The 24,750-nt window shown below is 40.6% G+C and overlaps 1 protein-coding gene across 1 annotated transcript in view; it reads left to right on the top strand.

Annotated features, from left to right (window-relative positions):
- The window catches only part of MAGT1 (magnesium transporter 1), a 56,129-nt gene that overhangs the window by 9,090 nt on the left and 22,289 nt on the right, over window positions 1-24,750 (top strand). The window contains exons 2-7 of the mRNA XM_010372550.2: window positions 4,464-4,633; window positions 9,175-9,292; window positions 18,331-18,471; window positions 18,952-19,092; window positions 20,222-20,311; window positions 21,833-21,896. Of these exons, the coding sequence (XP_010370852.1) occupies window positions 4,464-4,633; window positions 9,175-9,292; window positions 18,331-18,471; window positions 18,952-19,092; window positions 20,222-20,311; window positions 21,833-21,896 (724 nt within the window). The remainder of the gene's footprint in view (window positions 1-4,463; window positions 4,634-9,174; window positions 9,293-18,330; window positions 18,472-18,951; window positions 19,093-20,221; window positions 20,312-21,832; window positions 21,897-24,750) is intronic.

Here is a 24,750-nt window from a genome sequence, read left to right as displayed (position 1 = left end):
GACGGCGCCGCTGCACTCCAGTCTGGGCAACAGAGCAAGACTCCGTCTCGAGAAAAAAAAAAGAAAAAGAAAACATTGAGGGTGAAGATGAGGGGAATGATAAATATGATGGCATTTAATTTCAAACTTAAATCCTGTCAACTAACCATGCTTCTCTTCCATGGCCTCATGATGATTAGCTAAAAAGGAACAAACAAACTAGTTCTTTTTTGTGTGTAGACATAAATTTTCATTTCTATAGGACAAATGCCAAATAATGTGGTTGATGGGTTGTATGATAAATGTATCTTTAGTTGCCTGATTTTTTTTTTTTTTTTTTTTTTTTTGAGATGGAGTTTCACTCTTGTTGCCCAGGCTGGAATGCAGTGGTGTGATCTCGGCTCACTGCAACCTCTACTTTCCCAGGTTCAAGAGATTCTCCTGCCTCAGCCTCCTGAGTAGCTGGGATTACAGGTGCCCACCACCACACCCAGCTACTTTTTTGTATTTTTAGTAGAGACGGGATTTTATCATGTTGGCCAGGCTGGTCTCGAACTCCTGACCTCAGATGATCCACCCGCCTCGGCCTCCTAAAGTGCTGGGATTATAAGCATGAGCCACTGTACCTGGCTTTTTTTTTTTTTTTTTTTTGAGACAGAGTCTCACTCTGTCACCCAGGCTGGAGTGCAGTGGCGCAATCTCAGCTCACTGCAACCTCTACCTCCTGGGTTCTCTGCCTCAGCCTCCCAAGTACCTGAGATTACAGGTGCGCACCACCATTCCTGGCTAAATTTTTTTTTTTTTTGCGACGGAATTTTGCTCTTATCGCCCAGATTGGAATGCAATGACGTGATCTCGGCTCACTGCAACCTCCGTCTCCCGGATTCAAGCGAGTGTCATGCCTCAGCCTCCTGAGTGCTTGGGATTACAGGCATGTGCCACCATGCCCAGCTAATTTTTTTTTTTTTTTGATACGGAGTCTCGCTCTGTTGCCCAGGCTAGAGTGCAGTGGCATGATCTCAGCTCACTGCAAGCTCCACCTCCCGGGTTCACGCCATTCTCCTGCCTCAGCCTCCCAAGTAGCTGGAACTACAGGCGCCCACCACACCACGCCCAGCTAATTTTTTTGTATTTTTAGTAGAGACAGGGTTTCACTGTGTTAGCCAGGATGGTCTCGATCTCCTGACCTCGTGATCCTCCCGCCTCAGCCTCTGAAAGTGCTGGGATTACAGGTGTGAGCCACCGCACCCGACCTGTATTTTTTTTTTTAGTAGAGATGTGGTTTCAACATGCTAGCCAGGCTGGTCTTGAACTCCTGACCTCAAGCGATCCACCCGCCTCGGCCTCCCAAAGTGCTGGGATTACAGGTGTGAGCCACTGCACCCAGCCAGTTGCTTGATTTTTTAAGACTGCCAAACTGTTTTCCAAAGTGGCTGTACCACAGTACATTCCCACCAGTGATGTATGAGAGATCCAGTTTCTCCACATCCTCACCAGCATTTGATATTGTCAGTATATTTTGTTTTATTTTATTTTGAGACAGAGTCTTACTCTGTTGCCCAGGCTGGAGCGCAGTGGTGCAATCTTGGCTCACCGCAACCTCCACCTCCCAGGTTCAAGCGATTCTCCTGCCTCAGCCTCCCGAGTAGCTGGGATTACAGGCGCCTGCCACCGTGCCTGGCTAATTTTTATATTTTTATTAGAGACGGGATTTCACCATGTTGGCCAGGCTGTTCTCGAACTCCTGACCTCAAGTGATCCACCCACCTCAGGCTCCCAAAGTGCTGAGATTATAGGTATGAACCACCGCGCCAGGCCCAGAGAGTAAAATTTTTTATTTTTTATTTTATTTTTTTTTGAGACAGAGTCTCGCTGTGTCACCCAAGCTGGAGTGCAGTGGTGTAATCTTGGCTCGCTGCAACCTCTGCCTCCCGGTCTCAAGCGATTCTCATGCCTCAGCTCCTGAGCAGCTGGGATTTTGGCATTTTAGGCATGTGCTACCATGCTCAGCTAATTTTTGTATTTTTAGTAGAGACTGGGTTTCGCCATGTTGGCCAGGCTGGTCACGAACTCCTAGCCTCAAGTGATCCACCCGCCTCAGCCTCCCAAAGTGCTGGGATTACAGGCATGAGCCACCACACCCAGCTGAATTTTGATGAGGTCCAGTATATAATTTTTTCTCTTTTTTTGGATCCTGCTTTTGTTGTCAGGCCTAAGAACCCTTTGCGTACCCCTAGCTTCTGAATATTTTCTCCTGTTTATTTTCGTAAAAGTTTTATAGTTTTACAGTTAAGTATATGATCTATTTTGTGTTAGTTTTTTTTTTTTTTTTTTTTCTTTTTTTTTTGAGATGAAGTTTCGCTCTTGTTGCCCAGGCTGGAGTGCAATGGCATGATCTCGGCTCACTGCAACCTCTGCCTCCCAGGTTCGAGCGATTCTCCTGCCTCAGCCTCCCAAGTAGCTGGGATTACAGGCATGTGCCACCACGCCTGGCTAATTTTTTATATTTTTAGTAGAGATGGGGTTTCTCCATGTTGGTCAGGCTGGTCTCGAACTCCCAACCTCAGGTTATCCACCCGCCTCAGCCTCCCAAAGTGCTGGGATTACAGGCGTGAGTCACTGTGCCCAGCCGAGTTAGTTTTTATATAAGGTGTGAAGTTCATATTTTTGGCTATGGATGACCAATTGCTTCTGCACCATTTGTTGAAAAGGCTATTCTTCCTCCACTGAGTTGTTTTTTTTTTTTTTTTTTTTTTTTTTTTTTTTTTTTTTTTTAATTTTTGAAAGTATTTTTATTTTTATAAAGAGTACATTTTATATGTTTTTTTTTTTTTTTTATTATACTTTAAGTTCTAGGGTACATGTGCATAACGTGCAGGTTTGTTACATATGTATACTTATGCCATGTTGGTGTGCTGCACCCATCAACTCCTCAGCACCCATCAATTCATCATTTATATCTTGTATAACTCCCCAATGCAAGCCCTCCCTCCTCCCCCCTCCCCCCTCCCCATGATAGGCCCCAGTGCGTGATGTTCCCCTTCCCGAGTCCAAGTGATCTCATTGTTCAGTTCCCACCTATGAGTGAGAACATGCGGTGTTTGGTTTTCTGTTCTTGTGATAGTTTGCTAAGAATGATGGTTTCCAGCTGCATCCATGTCCCTACAAAGGACGCAAACTCATCCTTTTTTATGGCTGCATAGTATTCCATGGTGTATATGTGCCACATTTTCTTAATCCAGTCTGTCACAGATGGACATTTGGGTTGATTCCAAGTCTTTGCTATTGTGAATAGTGCCGCAATAAACATACGTGTACATGTGTCTTTGTAGTAGAATAATTTATAATCCTTTGGGTATATACCCAGTAGTGGGATGGCTTTAGAGACTTAAATGTTAGACCTAATACCATAAAAACCCTAGAAGAAAATCTAGGTAGTACCATTCAGGACATAGGCATGGGCAAGGACTTCATGTCTAAAACACTGAGTTGTTTTTGCACCTTTGTGCAAAATCATTGGGCTACACTTGTATGGTTTTATTTCTGGGTTGTTTATTTGTTCTATTGTTCTGTGATCCTATCCCTTCATCTGTATCACACTGTCTTGATTATTGTGGCTACATAGTAAACCTTAAAATTGAATAGTGATTCCTCCCACTTTACTCTTCGTTTTCAAGATTTTCACTGTATTTTTTTTTTTGAGAGAAGTAAAATTGTATATAAAACTGGCCATTGGTTTAACTCAACATTCTTTGGAATTTTTGGCAAATGAAAGGTTTTGTTATTTCTGTCTTATGTTATTAGTAAATAATAAATAATTCTGGCTGGGTGCAGTGGCTCATGACTGTAATGCCAGCACTTGGGAGGCTGAGGTGGGAGGATCATGTGAGCCCAGGAGTTCAACACCAGCCTGAGCAACATAGTGACACCCCCGTTTCTACAAAAAAAAAAAAAAATTTATACATAAAGGCCAGGTGTGGTGGCTCACGCCTGTAATCCCAGTACTGTCGAGGCCGAGGCAGGCAGATTGCTTAAGCCCAGGAGTTCAAGACCTGCCTGGGCAACATAGAGAAGCCCCATCTCTACAAAAAATACAAAAATCAGCTGAGCATGGTGGAACATGTGTGTATTCCAAGCACTTGGGAGGCTGAGTTGGGAGGATCCCTTGAGGCCAGGAGGTCAAGGCTGCAGTGAGCCCTGATTGTGCCACTGCACTCCAGCCTGGATGACAGAGTGAGACAGTGTCATTCATTCATTCATTCATTCATAATTCATTACTTCAAAAGTGTAATGTCTGACTAAATATTATGAAATAATGTATTTTAAGAATAATTATCCAGCCCAACTACCAAATTTTGATTTTAGGTCTCACATTTTCTGTATACCTCAGCTTGTTAGTATTGGTTTTAAGTAAGTTGCCTAATTAAAAGAACTTAAATGCCAAGTTGAGTATATTAATAGCATGCTCACTTTGTCTTTTTTAGATGGTGTTATCTGAAAAGGTTAGTCAGCTGATGGAATGGACTAACAAAAGACCTGTAATAAGAATGAATGGAGACAAGTTCCGTCGCCTTGTGAAAGCCCCACCGAGAAATTACTCCGTTATTGTCATGTTCACTGCTCTCCAACTTCATAGACAGTGTGTCGTTTGCAAGTATGAACTTCAACTACACTTTAAAATTAAATAACTCATATAATGTTAACCATGTCTCAATTCCAGAAGAGCCAAATCAGTGCAGTAGGTAGTTAAATAATGTGTATACCTTACTCAGGATGTCTATGGTAGCAATACTACTGCTCTTTTATAGTCAATTCTTGATTATCCACATTAGTGGGGGAAGCATGGATAAATAATTGTGGTAGCCATCATAAAAGTAACTTAAAGATCAGTCATATTATAAATTAGTATCAACTTGGCCGGGCATGGGGGCTCATGCCTGTAATCCCAACACTTTGGGAGGTCGAGGCAGGTGGATCTTCTGAGGTCAGGAGTTCAAGACCAGTCCAACCAACATGGTGAAACCCCGTCTCTACTAAAAAAAAAAAAAAAAAAAATACAAAAATTAGCTAGGCATTGTGGTGCCTGCCTGCAGTCCCAGATATTTGGGAGGCTGAGGCAGGATAATCGCTTGAACCCGGGAGGCAGAAGTTGCAGTGAGCCAAGGTTGCGCCACTGCACTCCAGCCTGGGCAACAGAGCGAGACTCTGTCTCAAAAAAAAAAAAAAATTAGTATCAACTTATGTAACTGTATGCCAGTAATATTGATGTAGTATTTTATTATTATTTATAAGTGCTTTCAACTTCATACTCTTGTATTGTCAAAATCCCAAAAGGTAGGTAAAGCAAATATCCTACTATTTTTGGAAGAAACAGGCTCCAGAATTTTAACTGGTCTACCCAATGCCAATGCTTGAGATGCTTACTAATGCAATAATGGTGGCTTCATCCAAGTTTGGAATTCAAGAAAACTGGTAATTTTCTTTTCTTTTCTTTTCTTTTTTTCTTTTGAAACAAAGTCTTGCTCTGTCACCCAGGCTGGAGTGCAGTGGCGTGATCTTGACTCACTTCAATCTCCACCTCCCGGGTTCAAGCAGTTCTCCTGCCTCAGCCTCCCAAGTAGCTGAGACTGCAAGTGCACATCACCATGTCCAGCTAATTTTTGTATTTTTAGTAGAGACAGGGTTTCACCATGTTGGCCAGGATGAACTCGATCTTTTGACCTCATGATCCACCCACTTCAGCCTCCCAAAGTGCTGGGATTACAGGCATGAGCCACCACACCCGGTTGGTAATTTTTTTTTTTTTTTAAAGATGCAGCTGGGTGTGGTAGCTCAGTCTGTAATCTCAGCACTTTGGGAGGCTGAGGCAGGAGGATCACTTGGGCCCAGGCATTGGAGACCAGACTGGGCAACATAGTGAAAATTTGTATCTATAAAAATAAACAAAATTAGCTGGGTATGGTGATGTGCCTGTAGTCCCAGCTACTCCGGAGGCTGAGGTGGGAGGATCACTTGACCCTGGGAGGTCAAAACTGCAGAAAGCTGTAATCATCCCACTGCACTCCAGCCTGGGTGACAGACCAAGACCCTGTCTCAAAAACAAGCAAACAAAAAAGTAAAGATGCACGGGATCTCATGTGAAATCTGAAAAGGTTGAACTCCTAGAAGCAGAGTAGAATTGTGGTTTTCAGAGGCTTGGGAGAGGACGGTGGGGAAAGTGTACCAAGTTTTAGTTAGATGAGAGGAGTAAGTTCTGTTGATCTATTGCACAGCATGGTGACCATAGTTAATGTATTGTAGATTTTGAAATTGCTAAAAACATTTTAAATATTCTCACCACCAAAAAATAATAAATAGGTAAGGTGATGGGTATATTAATTATTTTTTTAATCCCAAAGATCCATGATTTAGGGATGTTTCTAATTTCCCAATTGTTTTATAGTGATTGTAAACCTTGGAGATGGAGACTAGTCTTGCTTAAGTTTTCATCAAACAGTGGTTTCTTGATTTTATTTTATTGTTTCTTGATGATCTTAGGAGCAAAGATTGCTATTTCTTTTTAAATAAAAGCACCATGAACAATTCAAAATGGTGGATACTAAAAAATAAAATAGCTTTTGCTTTTTAGTGTCTTTTTACTTATATTTTTAGATCAGTGTATCTGATTTGGTAATTAACTTTAAATAAAATGACAAAGCTACTGTATGAATAATTGGTTTAGTAAAAACTTGGAGGTTCTCCAGATTCTGACAGCCTGAGAGTCATGCAAAGGAATAGACAGCTTGTTTCAGAATGGTGTGTTCTGCCACCCCAAGCCTTGATAACATTTCTTTAACGATTTTCTCCCTGGAGCTAGGGTATAATCAAGGTATTTGGTTCCATAGTGCCTATTTTGTGGAGTATATGCTGAATATAAATTAAAAATAAAAGAAGAAAAAGGAATCATAAGTAATAACTGAATAAACTTGAAATCTAGAATTACTTCTAGTTCCATCAGTTCACTCAGTAGGAATCCAGAGTATACAAAAATAGCAGGGAACAAACACAAACTCCTTCATAATTCTCTTAAATGCAAATTAATGGAATTCTTACTAACCTAAGCTTTTACTGGCATCTTACTTTCTATAAGACCAAATTTAATATTAACTCAAAATTTTCTACACTCATTCAACAAATAAAAATTAAGCAACAGCAACATGAATAATACTGTATTTGTGGTGCTATTGGAATGAGAATTGTAAAATAGATACCCTACCCTTATCATCTGGTTAAGGAAATGAGTTATACATATGAAAATTTATATGACAATATAAGGCAATTTGTGATTAAGTACCAGATCAACTGTACATATAATAAATACTGTAAAATTTCAGGAAAGAAAGTTAATAGGAGTGATTTGGATTGGCCTAATGGAGGAAGTAAGATTTGTGCTAGGGCTAGACAAATGGATAAGATGTTGATACAGGCAGGATATTCTGATTAGAAGCATGATGTACACAAGGGTACAGGGATAGGAGTAAATAAAATATTGGGATTAAAGGTTGCTGTTTGATATTGATTAGTAGTAAGACTAGATAAAAACTAGATGTATTGTTTGAAGCTATGTGATAAAGAACCTTCAATAACTAGTAAAGGAGGTTAGAGAATGTATTCTGAAGGTAATAAGAAAACAACAGTGATTTCTGAGAAGTGTTTCAGGGAAGTAGTAATTTAGGAATATGGATGTATGTTGCAGTGTAAGGATTGGAGGAGGGCTGGGCATGGTGACTCACACCTGTAATCCCAGCACTTTGGGAGGCTGAGGCAAGCGGATCACCTGAGGTCAGGAGTTCGAGACCAGCCTGGCCAACATGGTGAAACCTGTCTCTACTAAAAATACAAAAATTAGCTGGGCATGGTGGTGGGTGCTGTAATCCCAGCTACTTAGGAGGCTGAGGCAGGAGAATTGCTTGAGACTGGGAGGCAGAGGTTGCAGTTAGCCAAGATGGCGCCACTGCACTCCAGCCTGGTCCACAGAGTGAGACTCCGTCTCAAAAAAAAAAGGAAGGATTGGAGAAGGAGAAACCAGAGTCAATATTTTTAAATATCCTACTATTAGATAACAAAGATTTGACCTTAGATGACAGCAATAAAAATAGACAAGAGGGTGTGGAGTGAAAATTTTATCACAAATAAGAATTGACAGATCATGAGAACTAAAAGCATATGGGAGATATGGAAAAATGCAAAGATGACTTGAGATTTCAATAATTTCTTTTTTTTTTTTTTTTTAATTTCGTTTGAGATGGGGTCTCACTCTGCCACCCAGGCTGGAGTGCAGTGGTGTGATCTCGGTTCACTGCAGTCTCCGCCTCCCAGGTTCAAGCGATGCTCCTGCCTCAGCCTCCCGAATAGGTGAGACTACAGGTGCCCACCGCCAAACTCTGTTAACTTTTTTTATTTTTGGTAGAGATGGGGTTTCACCATATTGGTCAGGCTGGTCTCGAACTTCTGACCTTGTGATCCTCCCGCCTCGGCCTCCTAACGTGGTATTACAGGCATGAGCTACCACACCTGGCCTAATTTTTGTATTTTTAATAGAGACAGGGTTTTGCCATGTTGACCAGGCTTGTCTTGAACTCCTGACCTCAGGTGATCCACCCACCTCAGCCTCCCAAAGTGCTGGGATTACAGGTGTGACCTGGCCTCAATTAATTTCAATTCCTAGACTCTTCTTATCTTTCATCCTAACAATTTATCTGATTGTGTTATTTACCAAGTAGCTTTTGCACTTTAGATTTTTAAAAATGGATTAATGTTGTATTTCTGCTTTCTTTAGGGAATACACTTCTGTCTTGTCTTTGAACTCTTAGAAGTAATTTAGGGTATTAAAAGTTACTGTAGAGACAATTAGCTATATATTTCCAGTGATTGTTGAAAGAGTTTTGGGATAAGAGACAGGCACAAAGTATGAGGCGGAGTCAGGTAATTACTACTTCTCATGAAATCCATGACTTTGGATAAGGCTTCTCTTATGCCAAAACAAGGTTTGTCTTAACCCTGTCAGCAGAGTCTGACCTACTTGTCAGTGTTTTTTATTGTTTCTCCCTTTGGAAAAACTGCTGTTGCTTGCTTGGACCTGTTTTACTGGTGATAAACGAGATTGCTTTCAAAAATTGTTTTATATGTTGTCTTCACAAATCTCATTGCATCCAGGCAAGCTGATGAAGAATTCCAGATCCTGGCAAACTCCTGGCGATACTCCAGTGCATTCACCAACAGGATATTTTTTGCCATGGTGGATTTTGATGAAGGCTCTGATGTATTTCAAATGGTAAGATCTTTGGTTTATTCTGCTATGTAAAAATAGGTAAAATATAGTGAAAGTGGAATACATTTTTTTCGGTGGCTATAAGACATTAAATGGGATTGCTCTTATGTAAGATCTGGAGTAGCAAACTAAAAGCTAAACTTGAGCTAACCATAAAATGTAGTTACCAATGCTAACCTACTAGAATATGGAAATTGGGTAGTATTTAGATAACATATATTTTTATTATAGTAAAATATATAAAACAAACTTTATCACTTTAACCATTTTAAGTATATAATGTATTAAGGAGTTTTTTAAATCACAGCATGAGTCCCACCATTATGTAATATTGAAGTCTTTAGTATAGCTATCTATACTATATATATCTTTATCCCCTTACCTCTTTTTTAAAATTTTTATTTTTATTTCAATAGTTTTGGGGCAACAGGTGGTTTTTGGTTACATGGATAAGTTCTTTAGTGGTGATTTCTGAGATTTTGGCACACCCATCCCCCTAGCAGTGTACACTGTACCCAAATATGTAGTCTTTAATCCTTCATCCCTCTCTGACCCTTTCCCCACAAAGTTCCCAACGTCCATTATATCAATCTTATGCCTTTGCATCCTCATAGTTTAGTTCCTACTCATAAGTGAGAACATAACGATACTTGGTTTTCCATTCCTAAGTTACTTCACTTAGAATAATGACTTCCCGCTCCATCCAAGTTGCTACAAAATACATTATTTCATTCCTTCTTATGACTGAGTAGTATTCCATGATTTATGTATACCACATTTTCTTGATCCACTCATTGGTTGATGGACACTTAGGTTGGTTCCGTATCTTTGCAATTGTGAATTGTGCTGCTATAAATATGCGTGTGTATGTGTCTTTTTCATATAATGACTTTTTTTCCTTTGGGTAGATACCCAGTAGTGGGATTGCTGGGTGAAATAGTAGTTCTACTTTGAGTTATTTAAGGAATTTCCATACTGTTTTCCATAGTGGTTGTACTAGTTTACATTCCCACCAACAGTGTTAAAAGTATTCCCTTTTCACTACATCCACGCCAACATCTATGGTTTTTTGACTTTAATTATGGCCATTCTTGCAGGTGTAAAGTAGTATTTCACTGTGGTCTTGATTTGCATTTCCCTGATAAGATGTTGGCCATTTGTATATCTTCTTTTGAGAAATGTCTATTTTTGTCCTTTACCCACTTTTTGATGGGATTGTATGTTTTCCTCTTGCTGATTCGTTTGAGTTCTTTGTAGATTCTGGATATTAGTCCTTTGTCAGATGCACAGTTTGCAAATATTTTCTCCCACTCTGTGGGTTGTTGGTTTACTCTGCAGGTTATTTCTTTTACTGTGCAGAAGCTTTTTAGTTTAATTAGGTCCCATTTATTCATTTTTGTTTTTGCTGCATTTGCTTTTGGGGTCTTAGCCATGAATTCTTTGCCTAAGCGAATGTCTAGAAGAGTTTTTCAACTGGGCGTGGTGGGTCACGCCTGTAATCCCAGCACTTTGGGAGGCTGAGGTGGTCGGATCACTCGAGGTCAGGAGTTCAATACCAGCCTGGCCAACATGGTGAAACCCCGTCTCTACTAAAATACAAAAATTAGCCGGGTGTGGTGGCGGGTGCCGGTAATCCTAGCTACTCGGGATGCTGAGGCATGAGAATCGCTTGAACCCAGGAGGCTCAAGTGAGCCGAGATAGCCAGCCTGGGCAATAGAGTGAGACTCAGTCTCAAAAAAAAAGAGTTTTTACAATGTTATCTTCTAGAATTTTTGTGGTTTCAGGTCTTAGATTTAAGTTTCTGGTCCATCATGAGTTGATTTTTTTTGTCCCCTTACCTCTAGTCTTAGTAGAAAAGTAGATCTTTTCTTATTTGAAACTGAACCTGTTTCCTGGGCCCTGGATCACATACCCACCTGCTCTGTCAATCATGACCCCTCACAACTATTTTTTGTTTTTGAGACAGAGTCTTGCTCTGTTGCCCAGGCTGGAGTGCAATGGCACAATCTTGGCTCACTGGCAGCCTCTGCCTTTTTGGGTTCAAGCAATTTTCCTGCCTCAGCTTCCCAAGTAGCTGGGATTACAGGTGCTTGCCACCACGCCTGGCTAGTTTTTTTATTTTTCTTTTTAGTTTTAGTTTTTTTGAGATGGAGTCTCACCCTGTTGCCCAGACTAGATCTCGGCTCACTGCAACTTCTGCCTCCTGGATTCAGGTGATTCTTCTGCCTCAGCCTCCTGAATAGCTGGAATTACAGGTGCCCGCCACCACGCCTTGCTAATTTTTTTTTTTTTTTTTTCTGAGACGGAGTCTCGCTCTGTCACCCAGGCTGGAGTGCAGTGGCACGATCTCGGCTCACTGAAAGCTCTGCCTCCTGGCTTCACGCCATTGTTGTTAATTATAGTCACCCTACTCTGCTATCGAACATTAGATCTTCCTCCTTCTAACTGTATGATTGTACCCATTAACCAACCTCTCTTCATTGCCCACTCCCGCACCCCTCTCCCCCCACACCCCCCCACCACAACACGCACACATACACTCTTCCCAGCCTCTGGTGTCTGCCATTCTACTCTGTACCTGCATGAGTTCAACTTTTTAGCTCCCACATATGAGAACATGCCATATTTGTCTTTCTGTGCCTGGCTTATTTCACAAAATAACCTCCAGTTCCATATTACTGCAAATAACATGATTTCATTCTTTTTTATGGTGGAGTATTCCACATAATTCCATTGTATATATACACCACATTTTCTTTTTCTTTGAGACGGAGTCTTGCTCTGTCGCCCAGGCTAGAGTGCAGTGGCACGATCTTGGCTCACTGCAACCTCCCAGGTTCAAGCGATTCTCCTGCCTCAGTGTGTTGAGTAGCTGGGATTACAGGTGTGCACCACCCCGCCTGGCTAATTGTTTTGTATTTTTAGTAGAGATGGGATTTCATCATGTTGGCCAGGCTGGTCTCCAACTCCTAAACTCAACTGATCCACCTGCTGCGGCCTCCCAAAGTACTAGGATTACAGGCGTGAGCCACTGCGCCTGGCCCAATACCACGTTTTCTTGATCTGTTCGTCTGTTGATGGATGCTTAGGTTGATTCCTTATCTTTGCTATTGTGCTGCAGTAAACATGGGGGTGCAAGTATCCCTTTGATATACTGATTTCCTTTCCTTTGGATACATATCCAGTAGTGGCATTGCTGGATCAAATGCTAGTTCTATTTTTAGTTTCTTGGGAAATCTTCATACTGTTTTTCATAATGGCTATACTAATTTAATTTCCCACCAACAGTGTATGAGTTCCCTTTTTTTGTTGAGATGGAGTCTCGCTCTGTTGCCCAAGCTGGAGTGCAGTTCTCAGCTCACTGCAACCTCCGCCTCCTGGGTTCAAGCGATTCTCCTGCCTCAGCCTCCCAAGCAGCTGGGATTACAGGCACACACCACCACATCCAGGTAATTTTTGTATTTTTAGTGGAGACGGGGTTTCACCATGTTGACCAGGCTGATCTCGAACTCCTGACCTCAGGTAATCCACCCGCCTCGGCCTCCCAAAGTGTTGGGATTACAGGAATGAGCCACCATGCCTGGCCATGAGTTCCCTTTTCTCCATATCCTTGCATCTGTTTTTGTTTTGTTTGTTTAAGGTAAAGAAAGGCAGATTTATTAGAGAAAGTAGGAAAACACATTGCAAGGAGGCAACAGACAGGCGAGCAGAAAAGGAGCTTTTCTAATAATAATAATAATAATGATAGTGGCCATCCTAACTGGGAGAAGATGATATCTCACTGTGGTTTTGATTTGCGTTTCCCTGATGATTAGTGATGTTGAGCATTTTTTCATATACCTGTTGGCCATGTGTGTCTTCTTTTGAGAAATGGCTATTCATGTCCTTTGCCCACTTTTTAATGGGATTATTTGCTTTTTTACTGTTGAGTGATTTGAATTTTTTTTTGTTTCTATTTTAGTTTTGTTTTCTTTTTAGAGTTGTTTGAATTTTTTGTATATTCTGGACATTAGTTCCTTGTTGAATAGTTTGTAAATATTTTCTCCCATTCAACAGATTGTCTCTTCACTTTGTTGATTGTTTCCTTTGCTTTGCAGAAGCTTTTTAGCTTAATATAGACCCATTTGTCTATTTTTGTTTTTGTTACCTACAGTTTTGTACCTTGAATAGTTTTTCATATTGATTTCCATTACTCTATTTTAGAGCTAGATTTTAGAGCCAAAGGTATAAGGATGGTAGTGTGTCCATCTGTGGAAGAGATTCAAATCTTTCTCTAAGTAACAGTGTCATATACCACAGTATGCAAAAGCTAAGCATGTGTGAAAACAGATACCTACTAAAAATAGTGTATCTTATTTTGGCTCATTAACCTCCAAGGAATTTCAAAGTCTACAAGGGGTTTTGGTGGGGTTTTTTTGTAATTTTTAGTAGTGGCAAAATATATATAATTAATTTATTATGTTTACCATTTTTTTAATGTACAGGTCAGTAGTGTTAGGTACATTCACATTGTTGTACAGCCAATCTCCAGAATTCTTTCATCTTCCAAAACTGAAACTTTATAGCTATTAAACAACTTCATTTCCCCACTCCCCCAGTCCCTGACAACCACCATTCTACTTTCTGTCTCTGAATTTGACTGCACTAGGTACCTAATATAAGTGGAATTATATAGTATTTGTCTACTTGTGACTAGCTTATTTCACTTAGCATTATATCCTCAATGTTCATCCATGTTATAGCATGTGTCAGAACTTCCTTCCTTTTCAAAGCTGAATAATATTGCATTGTATGTGTACACCTTATTTTGTCTACCCATACATCTGTCAGTGAATACTTAGGTTGCTTCCAGTTTTTGGCTATTGTGAATAATGCTGCTATGAACATGAGTGTTCAAATAATCTCTTCAAGACCCTGCTTTCAGTTCTTTTGGTTATATACTTAGAAGTAGAATTGCTAGATCATATGGTAATTCTATTTTTAATCTTTTGGGGAACCTCCATGCTGTTTTCCATAGCAGGTACACCATTTTACTTTCCCACCAATGGTGCACAAGAGTTCCAGTTTCTCCACATGCTCGCAACCACTTGTTCTTTTCTGGGGTTTTTTGTTCATTTGTTTTGGATAATAGCCATCTTACTGAGTGTGAGGTGGTATCTCATTGTGGTTTTGGTTTTTATTTCCATAATGATTAGTAATATTGAACATCTTTTCATGTGTTTGTTGGCCATTTGTATATCTTCTTTGGAGAGACGTCAAGTTCTTTGCCCATTGTGTGTGTGTGTGCCTTTTCTTTTTTTTTTTTTTTGAGACAGAGTTTCGCTTTTGTTGCCCAGGCTGGAGTGCAATGGCGCGATCTCGGCTCACCATAACCTCCACCTTCCAGGTTCAAGCGATTCTCCTGCCTCGGCCTCCCGAGTTGCTGGGATTACAGGCATGTGTCACCATGCCCGGCTACTTTTTTCATATTTTTAGTAGAGACGGGGTTTCTCCATGTTGGTCAGGCTGGTCGCAGACTCCCGACCTCAGGTGATCCACCTGCCTCGGCCTCCCAAAGTGCCGGGATTACAGGCATGAGCCACTGTGCCCACCCGTGTTGCCCATTTTTTAAATCAAGTTGTTTTTTGTTGTTGAGTTGTAGGAGGTCTTTATATATTCTGAATTTTGTTGTTGTTTTTATTTTGTTTTTGTTTGTTTGTTTTTTGAGACAGAGTCTCACTCTGTCACCCAGGCTGGAGCTCAGTGGCGCAATCTTGGCTCCCTGCAACCTCTGCCTCCCGGGTTCAAGCAATTCTCGTGTCTCAGCCACCCAAGTAGTTGGAATTACAGGCATGTGCCACCACACCTGGCTATTTTTTGTATTTTTAGTAGATACACGGTTTCTAGTAGAGACATGTTGACCAGACTGGTCTCAAACTCCTGGCCTCAAGTGATAGACCTGCCTTGGCCTCCCAAAGTGCTGGGATTACAGGCATGAGCCACCATGCCCAGACTATTCTGAATACTAACTCCTTATTAGATAAATGATTTACAGATAATTCCTCCCATTCCACAGGTTTTCTTTTTACTCTGTTGATTGTGTCGTTGGGCTACAAGATATTTTCAGGTCGGGCATGGTGACTCATGCCTGTAATCCCAGCACTTTGGGAGGCTGAGGCAGGCAGATCACTTAAGGTCATGAGTTCGAGACCACCTTGGCCAACATGGCGAAACCTTGTCTCTACTAAAAATACAAAAAAAAAAAAAAAAAAGTAGCTGGGCATCATGGTGCATGCCTGTAATCCCAGCTACTTGGGAGGGTAAGGCAGGAAGATCGCTTGAATCCAGGAAGCAGAGGTTGTGGTGAGCCAAGACTGCACCAGTGCACTCCAGCCTGGACAACAAAGTGAGACTCCTTCTCAAACAAAAGAAAAAAAAGATGTTTTCGGATTAACTAAGTTGTTGTAAAGAAATTTTATTAGTAAGCAGGGAAGCACAAATTAATAGTATGATAATGATAAAGTACAGCCTTCATCCATCAGGTCAACTTTTGGCAAGTATATAGGGAAATGGATACATTACTGCATTGTTAGGTAGAAGTATATTTTAGCACAGCCACTTTGGAGGGCAATTTGGCTATATCCATTTTTTTTTTTTTTTTTTTAAAGCCAGAATCTTACTCTGTCGCCCAGGCTGGAATGCAGTGGCACGGTTGCGGCTCACTGCAACCTCTGCCTCCCAGGTTCAAGTGATTCTTTTGCCTCAGCCTCCTGAGTAACTAGGGTTACAGGCACCCACCACCATGCCCACCAAATTTTTGTATTTTTAGTAGAGATGGGGTTTTACCATGTTGGCCAGACTGGTCTCAAACTCCTGACCTCAAGTGATCCACCTGCCTCGGCCTCCCAAAGTGCTGGGATTGCAGGTGTGAGCCACCTTGCCTGGCCACTATATCCATTTTAATTAAAAAATATTTCTATCCTATGACCTAACAATCTCATTGCTAGGAATCACTTTCACATGGGTACAGGGAGATACGTGCAAGGATGTTCACTGCAACATTATTTTTAGTTAGTAAAAAGGAAAACAACTAGGAAAATACCATTAATATGATACCATTTATGTTAAAACAGAAAGCAATATTATATGTTTTCTGGTGGTATAAACACATATATTAATAAATTCAAAAAGATCTGGAAATGGTAACTGTGGCTGCCAGAATGCACTAGAATTGGTCCTTATAACCATATAATGTTTTTAAAAATAGTTTTTACAAGATAAATGTGTTTCTATGTTACTTAGTTTTTATTTTTTATTTGTTTATTTATTTATTTAGAGACAGAGTCTAACTCTGTCGCCCAGGCTGGAGTGCAGTGACACAATCTCGGCTCACTGCAACTTCCTTCTGCCTCCCGGATTCAAACAATTCTCCTGCCTCAGCCTCCCAAGTAGCTGGGATTACAGGTGCCCACCACCATGCCCAGCTAATTTTTGTATTTTTAGTACAGGCGGGGTTTCACTGTCTTGGTCAGGCTGGTCTCAAACTCCTGACCTCATGATCCACCCACCTCAGCCTCCCAGAGTGCTGGGATTATAAGCGTGAGCCACCATGCCCGGCCAGTTTTTATTTTTTATACACATTTTCAAAAATGTAAAGGTGGTGTAACTAAACAAATATTGAAGAAAGAGTTTGACCTAAAATTTGGGCAGCATTTGATAGACTGAACATTGTGTAAGATTTGGTTCTTAGCTTTGCAATCACAGAAATCGAATTTTAACAGGATAACCAGAATTTATTTACCTCTAGGGATTTTGTGCCTACTGACCGAGGCATATCAATCTATGGACGTTGGTAACCAAAGGAGTTATCTATTAATTCATTAATTTACCATATTATACAGGCAAAGAGACCAAAATAATGATAAGCAGTAGTCAGTACATGCTCTCGCCTTATGGGAAAGTCTGAAAACTTACTGTTAGAAGGATTTTAACTAAAGAAATCAAAGCATGGGAGTTGGATTATTTTATTGGCTGAGATTTTAAAATTATAATTGTAAGGCCAGGCACGGTGGCTTATGCTTATAAACCCAGCACTTTGGGAGGCTGAGGCCGGTGGTTCATTTGCAGTCAGGAGTTCAACACCAGCCTGGCCAACATGGTGAACCCGTCTCTACTAAAAATACAAAAATTAGCTGGGTGTGGTGGCGCACACCTGTAATCCCAGCTCCTTGGGAGGCTGAGGCAGGAGAATTGCTTGAACCTGGGAGGCACAGGTTGCAGTGAACCAAGATCGTGCCACTGCACTTCAGCTTGGGGAACAGAGTGAGACTCCATCTCATAAATAAATAAATAAATAAATAAATAAATAAATAAATATTGGTTTGTGCAAGCCAATCTCTATAAGATTGTCACCAACCTGGGTGACAGAGTGAGACTCCATCTCAAAAAAATAAAAAAACGATATAATGCAGATTGAGAGGGTTATGGTTTCTTTACCTTAGTATTTACAGTGTTGTCTTCTCAAATATATCATGATGTCATGATGGAGAATAGAGAAATGTGATGCTCATCAGTAAACATTTATGAACCTTTTTGGAATTGACTATTTCTGCGTGTAGCCTCCATTTTGTATTGTTTTTCACTGCCATTTTGAGCATTATTTTATTATCTTGGTTCCTCCAGATTGAGAATGCACTCTGTTTGGAGCTTACTCAGCTACATAAGATTCTTTTAGTGCTCAAAATGTATTAATTTTGCATAATCTCTGAATAGATTAAAATATTTGTGGTATGGCAAAGTTTCCATTCTAGTGGAGTAAAATATAGGTTTCTTAGCTGGGAATGTATATTTGGTGAGTAGAGTGTAATGCTTAAGGTCACAGGCAGCTTTGTTTTTAAAGCCTGCTCCACCACTTACCGCTTTCCTTGGGTGAACCAACTCACTTAACCTACCTAAACCCAGGCCTCCTCGTCTTTGTAAAATGCCTACATTTCAAGATGTTAACTGCAATTAAGATTATTTTCCTGATAATGTATATTTTCATGGGCTCCTTTTTATTCAGCTAAACATGAATTCAGCTCCAACTTTCATCAACTTTCCTGCAAAAGGGAAACCCAAACGGGGTGATACATATGAGTTACAGGTGCGGGGTTTTTCAGCTGAGCAGATTGCCCGGTGGATCGCCGACAGAACTGATGTCAATGTAAGTTTCCCAACTTTGTAGACTGTTTCTTGGCCATTATCCCCTTTGAATCTTACTGGGAGACCCTAATTAGTCTTGTCCCCATATCACTGAGGTGGTACTAGTTTGTCAGTCCCTTCATAAATAGCATTAAACAGAATCATCTTGATGAATGAGTGAAATTGCAAAACAATCTCTGTTACCTTATTCAACATGGAAACCACTCTTTCGACCTTCTTAAGTCCGTGGGTTATCTAGTTGCACCTGGCGAATTCTTCTTAATCTAAAAGATGTTCTGTTGTGGTTAAATAGAATATTGTACCTATTCTATCCTATTTTAGGTTACATTATAGACTATTTTGATTGGGATAAAATAAAAAGAATCATTTTTCTGAAAGTAACCACACTAATTTTGATTGCTTTCACTTCAGATTTTATTTTGACCGATATAATTAGTAAAAAATTTTATACTTTAACATGTTTCTCTCTCCTTTCCATTAGATTAGAGTGATTAGACCCCCAAATTATGCTGGTCCCCTTATGTTGGGATTGCTTTTGGCTGTTATTGGTGGACTTGTGTATCTTCGAAGAAGCAATATGGAATTTCTCTTTAATAAAACTGGATGGGCTTTTGCAGCTTTGGTGAGTGAATTTTAGAAGACAAAATATTATTTGAATAAAACTAATAATGTATTTTTAGGTAAACTTTTATTTATATGAGAAGTAGCATTTTATTTCTTACATGAGGAAAATAGTTTTATGTATTTTTATTTTCTGTCTTAAAATCATTTTGTTTCATTCATTATCTCATTAGCATGGCCAGAACTTCAAGGAACTGATTGTACCTGCCTTTTATTCAACCTAAATGACAGACTGTCATCTCTGTGAAAATCTCTAGTTGTTCTGGAAATATTATTTTTTTTTTTGAGACGGAGTCTTGGTCTGTCGCCCAGGCTGGAGTGCAGTGGTGCCATCTCGGCTCACTGCAACCTCTGCTTCCTGGGCTCAAGTGATTCTCCTGCCTCAGCCTCTCTTGAGTAGCTGGAATTACAGGCACGTGCCACCACGCCCAGCTAATTTTTTTGTATTTTTAGTAGAGACAGGGTTTCATCCTGTTGGCCAGGCTGGTCTTGAACTCCTGGCCTCAGGTGCTCCACCCACCTTGGCCTCCCAAAGTGCTGGGGTTACAGGCGTGAGCCACCATGTCCAGCCTGAAACTATTATTCTAAAACGCCTTTTCACTGTTCAATTTTCAAACTTATGTCTGCATAGTTATAATTTTTAAATAGTGTTTTCCTGGTCTGGTACAGTGGCTCACGCCTATAATCCCAGCACTTTGGGAGGCCAAGGCGGGCGGATCACAAGGTCAAGAGACCGAGATCAACCTGGCCAACATGGTGAAACCCTCTGCACTAAAAATACAAAAATTAGCTGGGCGTGGTGGCGTGCACCTGCTACTCAGGAAGCTAAGGCAGGAGAATCGCTTAAACCTGGGAGGCGGAGGTTGCAGTGAGCCGAGATGGCGCCACTACACTCCAGCCTGCCGACAGAGTGAGACTCCATCTCAAAAAAATATATATGTATAGTGTTTTCCTTTGAGGTATTACTGAATTGTGATCCTTGGGATGAAATATAAGCCTTAATCAATAAATCATTTATCTGCAAAAAATTCTATGTCTTATCTAAACAGATGCACATTTTTATATTCCTATTATCTAATCAAGACAAGGACAGTTCGACTATGAATATTTTATTATTTTTTGTTTCCTAGTGTTTTGTGCTTGCTATGACATCTGGTCAAATGTGGAACCATATAAGAGGACCACCATATGCCCATAAGAATCCCCACACAGGACATGTGGTAAGGGAAGTCTGGGATTTCTTTCCTTTTGTAGACCAAAGTTAATGAGAACAGTGCCAGCATATGAAGGAGCTGGATTTAGTCTTCAATTTTCAGTCTCTCTGTGTTAACAAGCTTCCATCACTGATAAGACCATGCAGTGCTTTTCTTTTTTGAGATGGATTTTCGCTCTTGTTGCCCAGGCTGGAGTGCAATGGCATAATCTCAGCTCACTGCACCCTCCACCTCCCTGGTTCGAGTAATTCTCCTGCCTCAGCCTCCTGAGTAGCTGGGATTACAGGCATGCGCCACCACGCCCAGCTAATTTTGTATTTTTAGTAGAGACAGGGTTTCTCCATGTTGGTCTGGCTGGTCTCAAACTCCCAACCTCAGGTGATCCACCTGCCTCAGCCTCCCAAAGTGCTGGGAATATAGGCCTGCAGGCATGAGCCACTGCACCCGGCCACAGTGCTTTTAAAAGTGGGACGTTCCTTTCCCATTTGGTGAATCCTTCTAACCAAGCTGGCTAAGAATGAAAGACAGCCTTCAACTAAATAGAAAATTTGATCAAGTACCTGAGCATCCTCTGTTTCTAAGCACTGTGCTAAGTGTTATTAAATATAGTGATAAACGGGAAAAACGTGATCCCTGTCTTCATGGAGCCTACATTATTGTACCTCATGGTCTTGTACACTTAAATACTAGTTTTCTCACCCAGGTGCAGTGTTTTGCATTTGTAGTCGCAGCTACTTGGGAGGCTGAGGCAGGAGGATGACTTGAATCCAGGAGTTCTAGCCCAGCCTGGACAACATAGCAAGATCCATCTCTTTAAAAAAAAAAAAAAAAAAAAAAAAAAACAGGGCCAGATGTGGTGACTAATACCTGTAATCCTGGCACTTTGGGAGACTGAGGCAGGAGGACCACTTGAGGCCAGGAGTTCAAGACCAACTTGGGCAGCATAGTGAGACACCATCTCTATGAAAAACAAAAAAGAAAAGATAAAAAAAAAAACAACTAGTTTTCTGACATATTCTATTGTTGAAAATGTAAGTACGATGTCCAAGCATTTGGGAGGCTGAGGTGGGAGGATTGCTTGAGCCCAGGAGTTTGAGACCAGCCTGGCCAACATAGCAAGATCTCATTTCTAATAAAAATTTAAAAATTAGCTGAGCAGGCATGGTGGTACATACTTGTAGTCCCATCTACTTGGGATGCTGAGGCAAGAGGATCACTGGAGCCAGGACTTTGGGGTTGCAGTGAGCTATGATCATGATACTGCACTCCAGCCTGGGCAGCAGAGCAAGACCTTGTCTCAAAAATAAACATAGTATTAGTACAATGAAAAGACAAATAGAGAAGAGATAATACAAAAATAGCTTTATAGTAACCAAACTTACTGATGAATGCCAGAGATCCAGAGTATGTCACGTGGTTTATCAGGTGAATTAATAATTTCATAGTTTAAAATATCCCGTTTTAGGGTTAGCATACCAACATTTAACGTATACCTAAAGATTCCATTTTGTCTGTTTTCCCTCCTAGAATTATATCCATGGAAGCAGTCAAGCCCAGTTTGTAGCTGAAACACACATTGTTCTTCTGTTTAGTATCCTTTTACAATAAGTCTTTCTTACTGTATTTTGTCTGTTTTCTCACGGTCTAGTATTCTCTCTACAGCATTCGGCTGGGGCTGTTCTCTTAATGCAGGTCACGATATCCTTTGAAAATCATTACCGTGTCATCCTCTCCAGCCCAAAAACTAAAGACTACTAGGAGCAAATCTGTAGTCTGATAGGGCCAGGTTTATTGACTTATTAATACAAGGACGACTGTACATTAGAAGAACCATGGAACATCTTAACAAAGAAAAGATAGAGTTGTAATAGGATTTGGGAGAATAGTGGGGTTTATGTGAAATTTAAACAAAGCATTGTTTTGATAGGCTAAAAGCAGTGTAAGACTGTGTAAAGGGGTCAACATCAGGTCTGAACTGTGAAGCAGACCCAGGGTTCTGTTTTCTTGGAAACTACAAAGTTAACATAAATGTGGAATTTTTGTCTTCAAAAACTTCTTCTTTGAAGCTCTATACCTTGGTTGTAAATTGAGGCTACTTAGAAATTATACTTGTAAATTGAGTGACTTAGATCTTCCAAGCAAGAGTATTTCATTTTTACTCACATAATTGCAAGAAGTCTATTTAAAGACCAATATTCCTCAGTAAGAAAACAGTAGTTTCTCAGAGATGGGGATATTTTGACATTTTACAGCTGAAGTGTGTGCTAGGGAAAAATTCTTCCTGCAGACTTTGCAGCTGCTTTATGTGTGTGTTGTTCCATCCTCTTGAATGACAGGGAATATTTTTACTTTCTTGGCCCGAGCTAATTTTTATTTTCTTACATCTAAAAGTGGATGCCTCTGTAAGCTGCAAAGACAGGTAAAAGCAATGTCAGATAAGTAAGAATCTAAATTACATAATATTGCTAAACATAGTTTACCCACCTGAATACATAAGCACTGACTCTGGAACAAATCAACAAGGCGAACAAATGTAATGTTCTCAGCCAGGGTGTCCTGACATTGATATACTAGAATGAGCTGGGCGTGGTGGCTCACACCTGTAATCCTAGCACTTTGGGAGGCTGTGATAGGTAGATTGCTTGAGGCCTGGAGTTTAAGACCAGCCTGGGCAACATGGCAAAACGCCATCTCTACAAAAAAATACACACAAGAAAATTAGCCAAGTATGGTGATGCATGCCTATGGTCCCAGCTACCAGGGAGGCTGAGGCGGGAGGATCACTTGAGCCCAGGAGGTCAAGGCAACAGTGAGCCGATATCACACCACTGCACTCCAGCCTGGATGACACAGTGAGACCCTGTCTCTAATAAAAAGAAAAAAAAAAGAAAATTAAATATATATTTTTTCTGATTGCAAAAGGAATACAGATTAAAGAAAATTTAGAAAATACAAATAAGTATAAAGAAAAAAATTCAACATGGAGTGAGTTAAAGAAAGCCTGCCAGACACCACACGCCACCAACCGCTGTGAATGGTGTGCACACGCCTCAGCAGCCAGGGCCACCACTGCTTGGCCATTTGCACTGAGGCCCAGGAAGCTGAAGGATTTGGGAAAAGTATTAGCTACACACCAGAGCTTCTCCCAGCTGGGCACTGTTAGCACAAGAAATTAGTCTTGGTTTTCCTCGAGGGCAGAGGCACTACCTTCCAGGATCATTGTGAAGTTCACACAAGAGTTTGCGTGCCAGGATTTTGTGAATGAGCTAGTGTCCTTCTGAAGAACAGAGTCTTTACTTCTCACCTTAGCAGTCCGTTTTCCTGACTTCGGTTCTCTCGGCCAAGTCTCAAAGGAGAGGATAGCACTCTTGGGCTTACAGAAGCTACTCATCAGCCCTTGTGGACTATTTATTTCCTTACAAAGGGAATTAATTTATGACAACACCTGTCTGCATACTGTCCATGGTTTGCTGGTAAATGTTTAACAACTGGCTCCCTGGGAAACAACAGCCTGATTCATAATATTGACCAATTTCCATCGTGTAGCTACAACTCCCATGGCTGATTTCAAGCTACCAACAAAACTTTACTGATTATCAGTTGGGAAGAGATATATAGAATTTCTATCCCAAGAGAGGGGCCATAAAGCGAACTTGAGATTTTTAAGGTAACTATGATATTTTAGGGATCCTTAAGACTTAGTGAGTTGGTACTCACGACAGGAATATAGTTAAGGCTGTCTTTGAATTTTATTTTTCTTCAACTGTTTTCATGAAAAAATTGAAAAACAGGCTGAGCACTGTGGCTCATGCCTATAATCTCAGCACTTTGGGAGGGTGAGGCAGGAGGATCACTTGAGCCCAGGAGTTGCAGACCAGCTCGGGCAACATGGTGAGAGCCAAAAAAAAAAAAAAAAAAAAGTAGAAACCAGCCAGGCGTGGTGGCATGCACATGTGGTCCCAGCTACTCGGGAGGCTGAGGCAGGAGGATTGCTTGAGTCGGGGAGGTTGAGGTTATAGTAAGCTGTGTTCATACTAATGCATTCCAGCCTTGGCAACAGAGTGAGACGCTGTCTCAAGAACAAAACCAAAAAATTTAAACAATTTTTGTCACTATAAAAATTTTAAACAATATTGAAGAGTATAAAGCTAAAAAAGGGAGTTGCTTCTTTTACCTCTACTTTCCAGGGATAGTCACATTATGGTGAGTAACCTTCCATAACTTCACATACACACACACACCCTATATGATTTGAAAATTTTAAAACAAAAAATTGGAACATAACTATATCAATAGCTTTGTGACTTGCTGTTAGTTCACATATATCTTGGAGAATATCTAGCCCATGCTTCAAATGTACAATAGAGAATTCCATTGTGCAGATGTATCATAATGTATTTTAAAAGTTCCCTGGTGAACACTGAAGTTTTCTTCAATTTCTTGCA

This window comes from Rhinopithecus roxellana, chromosome 7 (assembly GCF_007565055.1).
Source record: "Rhinopithecus roxellana isolate Shanxi Qingling chromosome 7, ASM756505v1, whole genome shotgun sequence".
NCBI lineage: Eukaryota > Metazoa > Chordata > Mammalia > Primates > Cercopithecidae > Rhinopithecus > Rhinopithecus roxellana.
Note: the sequence above shows the minus strand (reverse complement) of the source record. Positions and strands in the feature narration are given on the sequence as shown.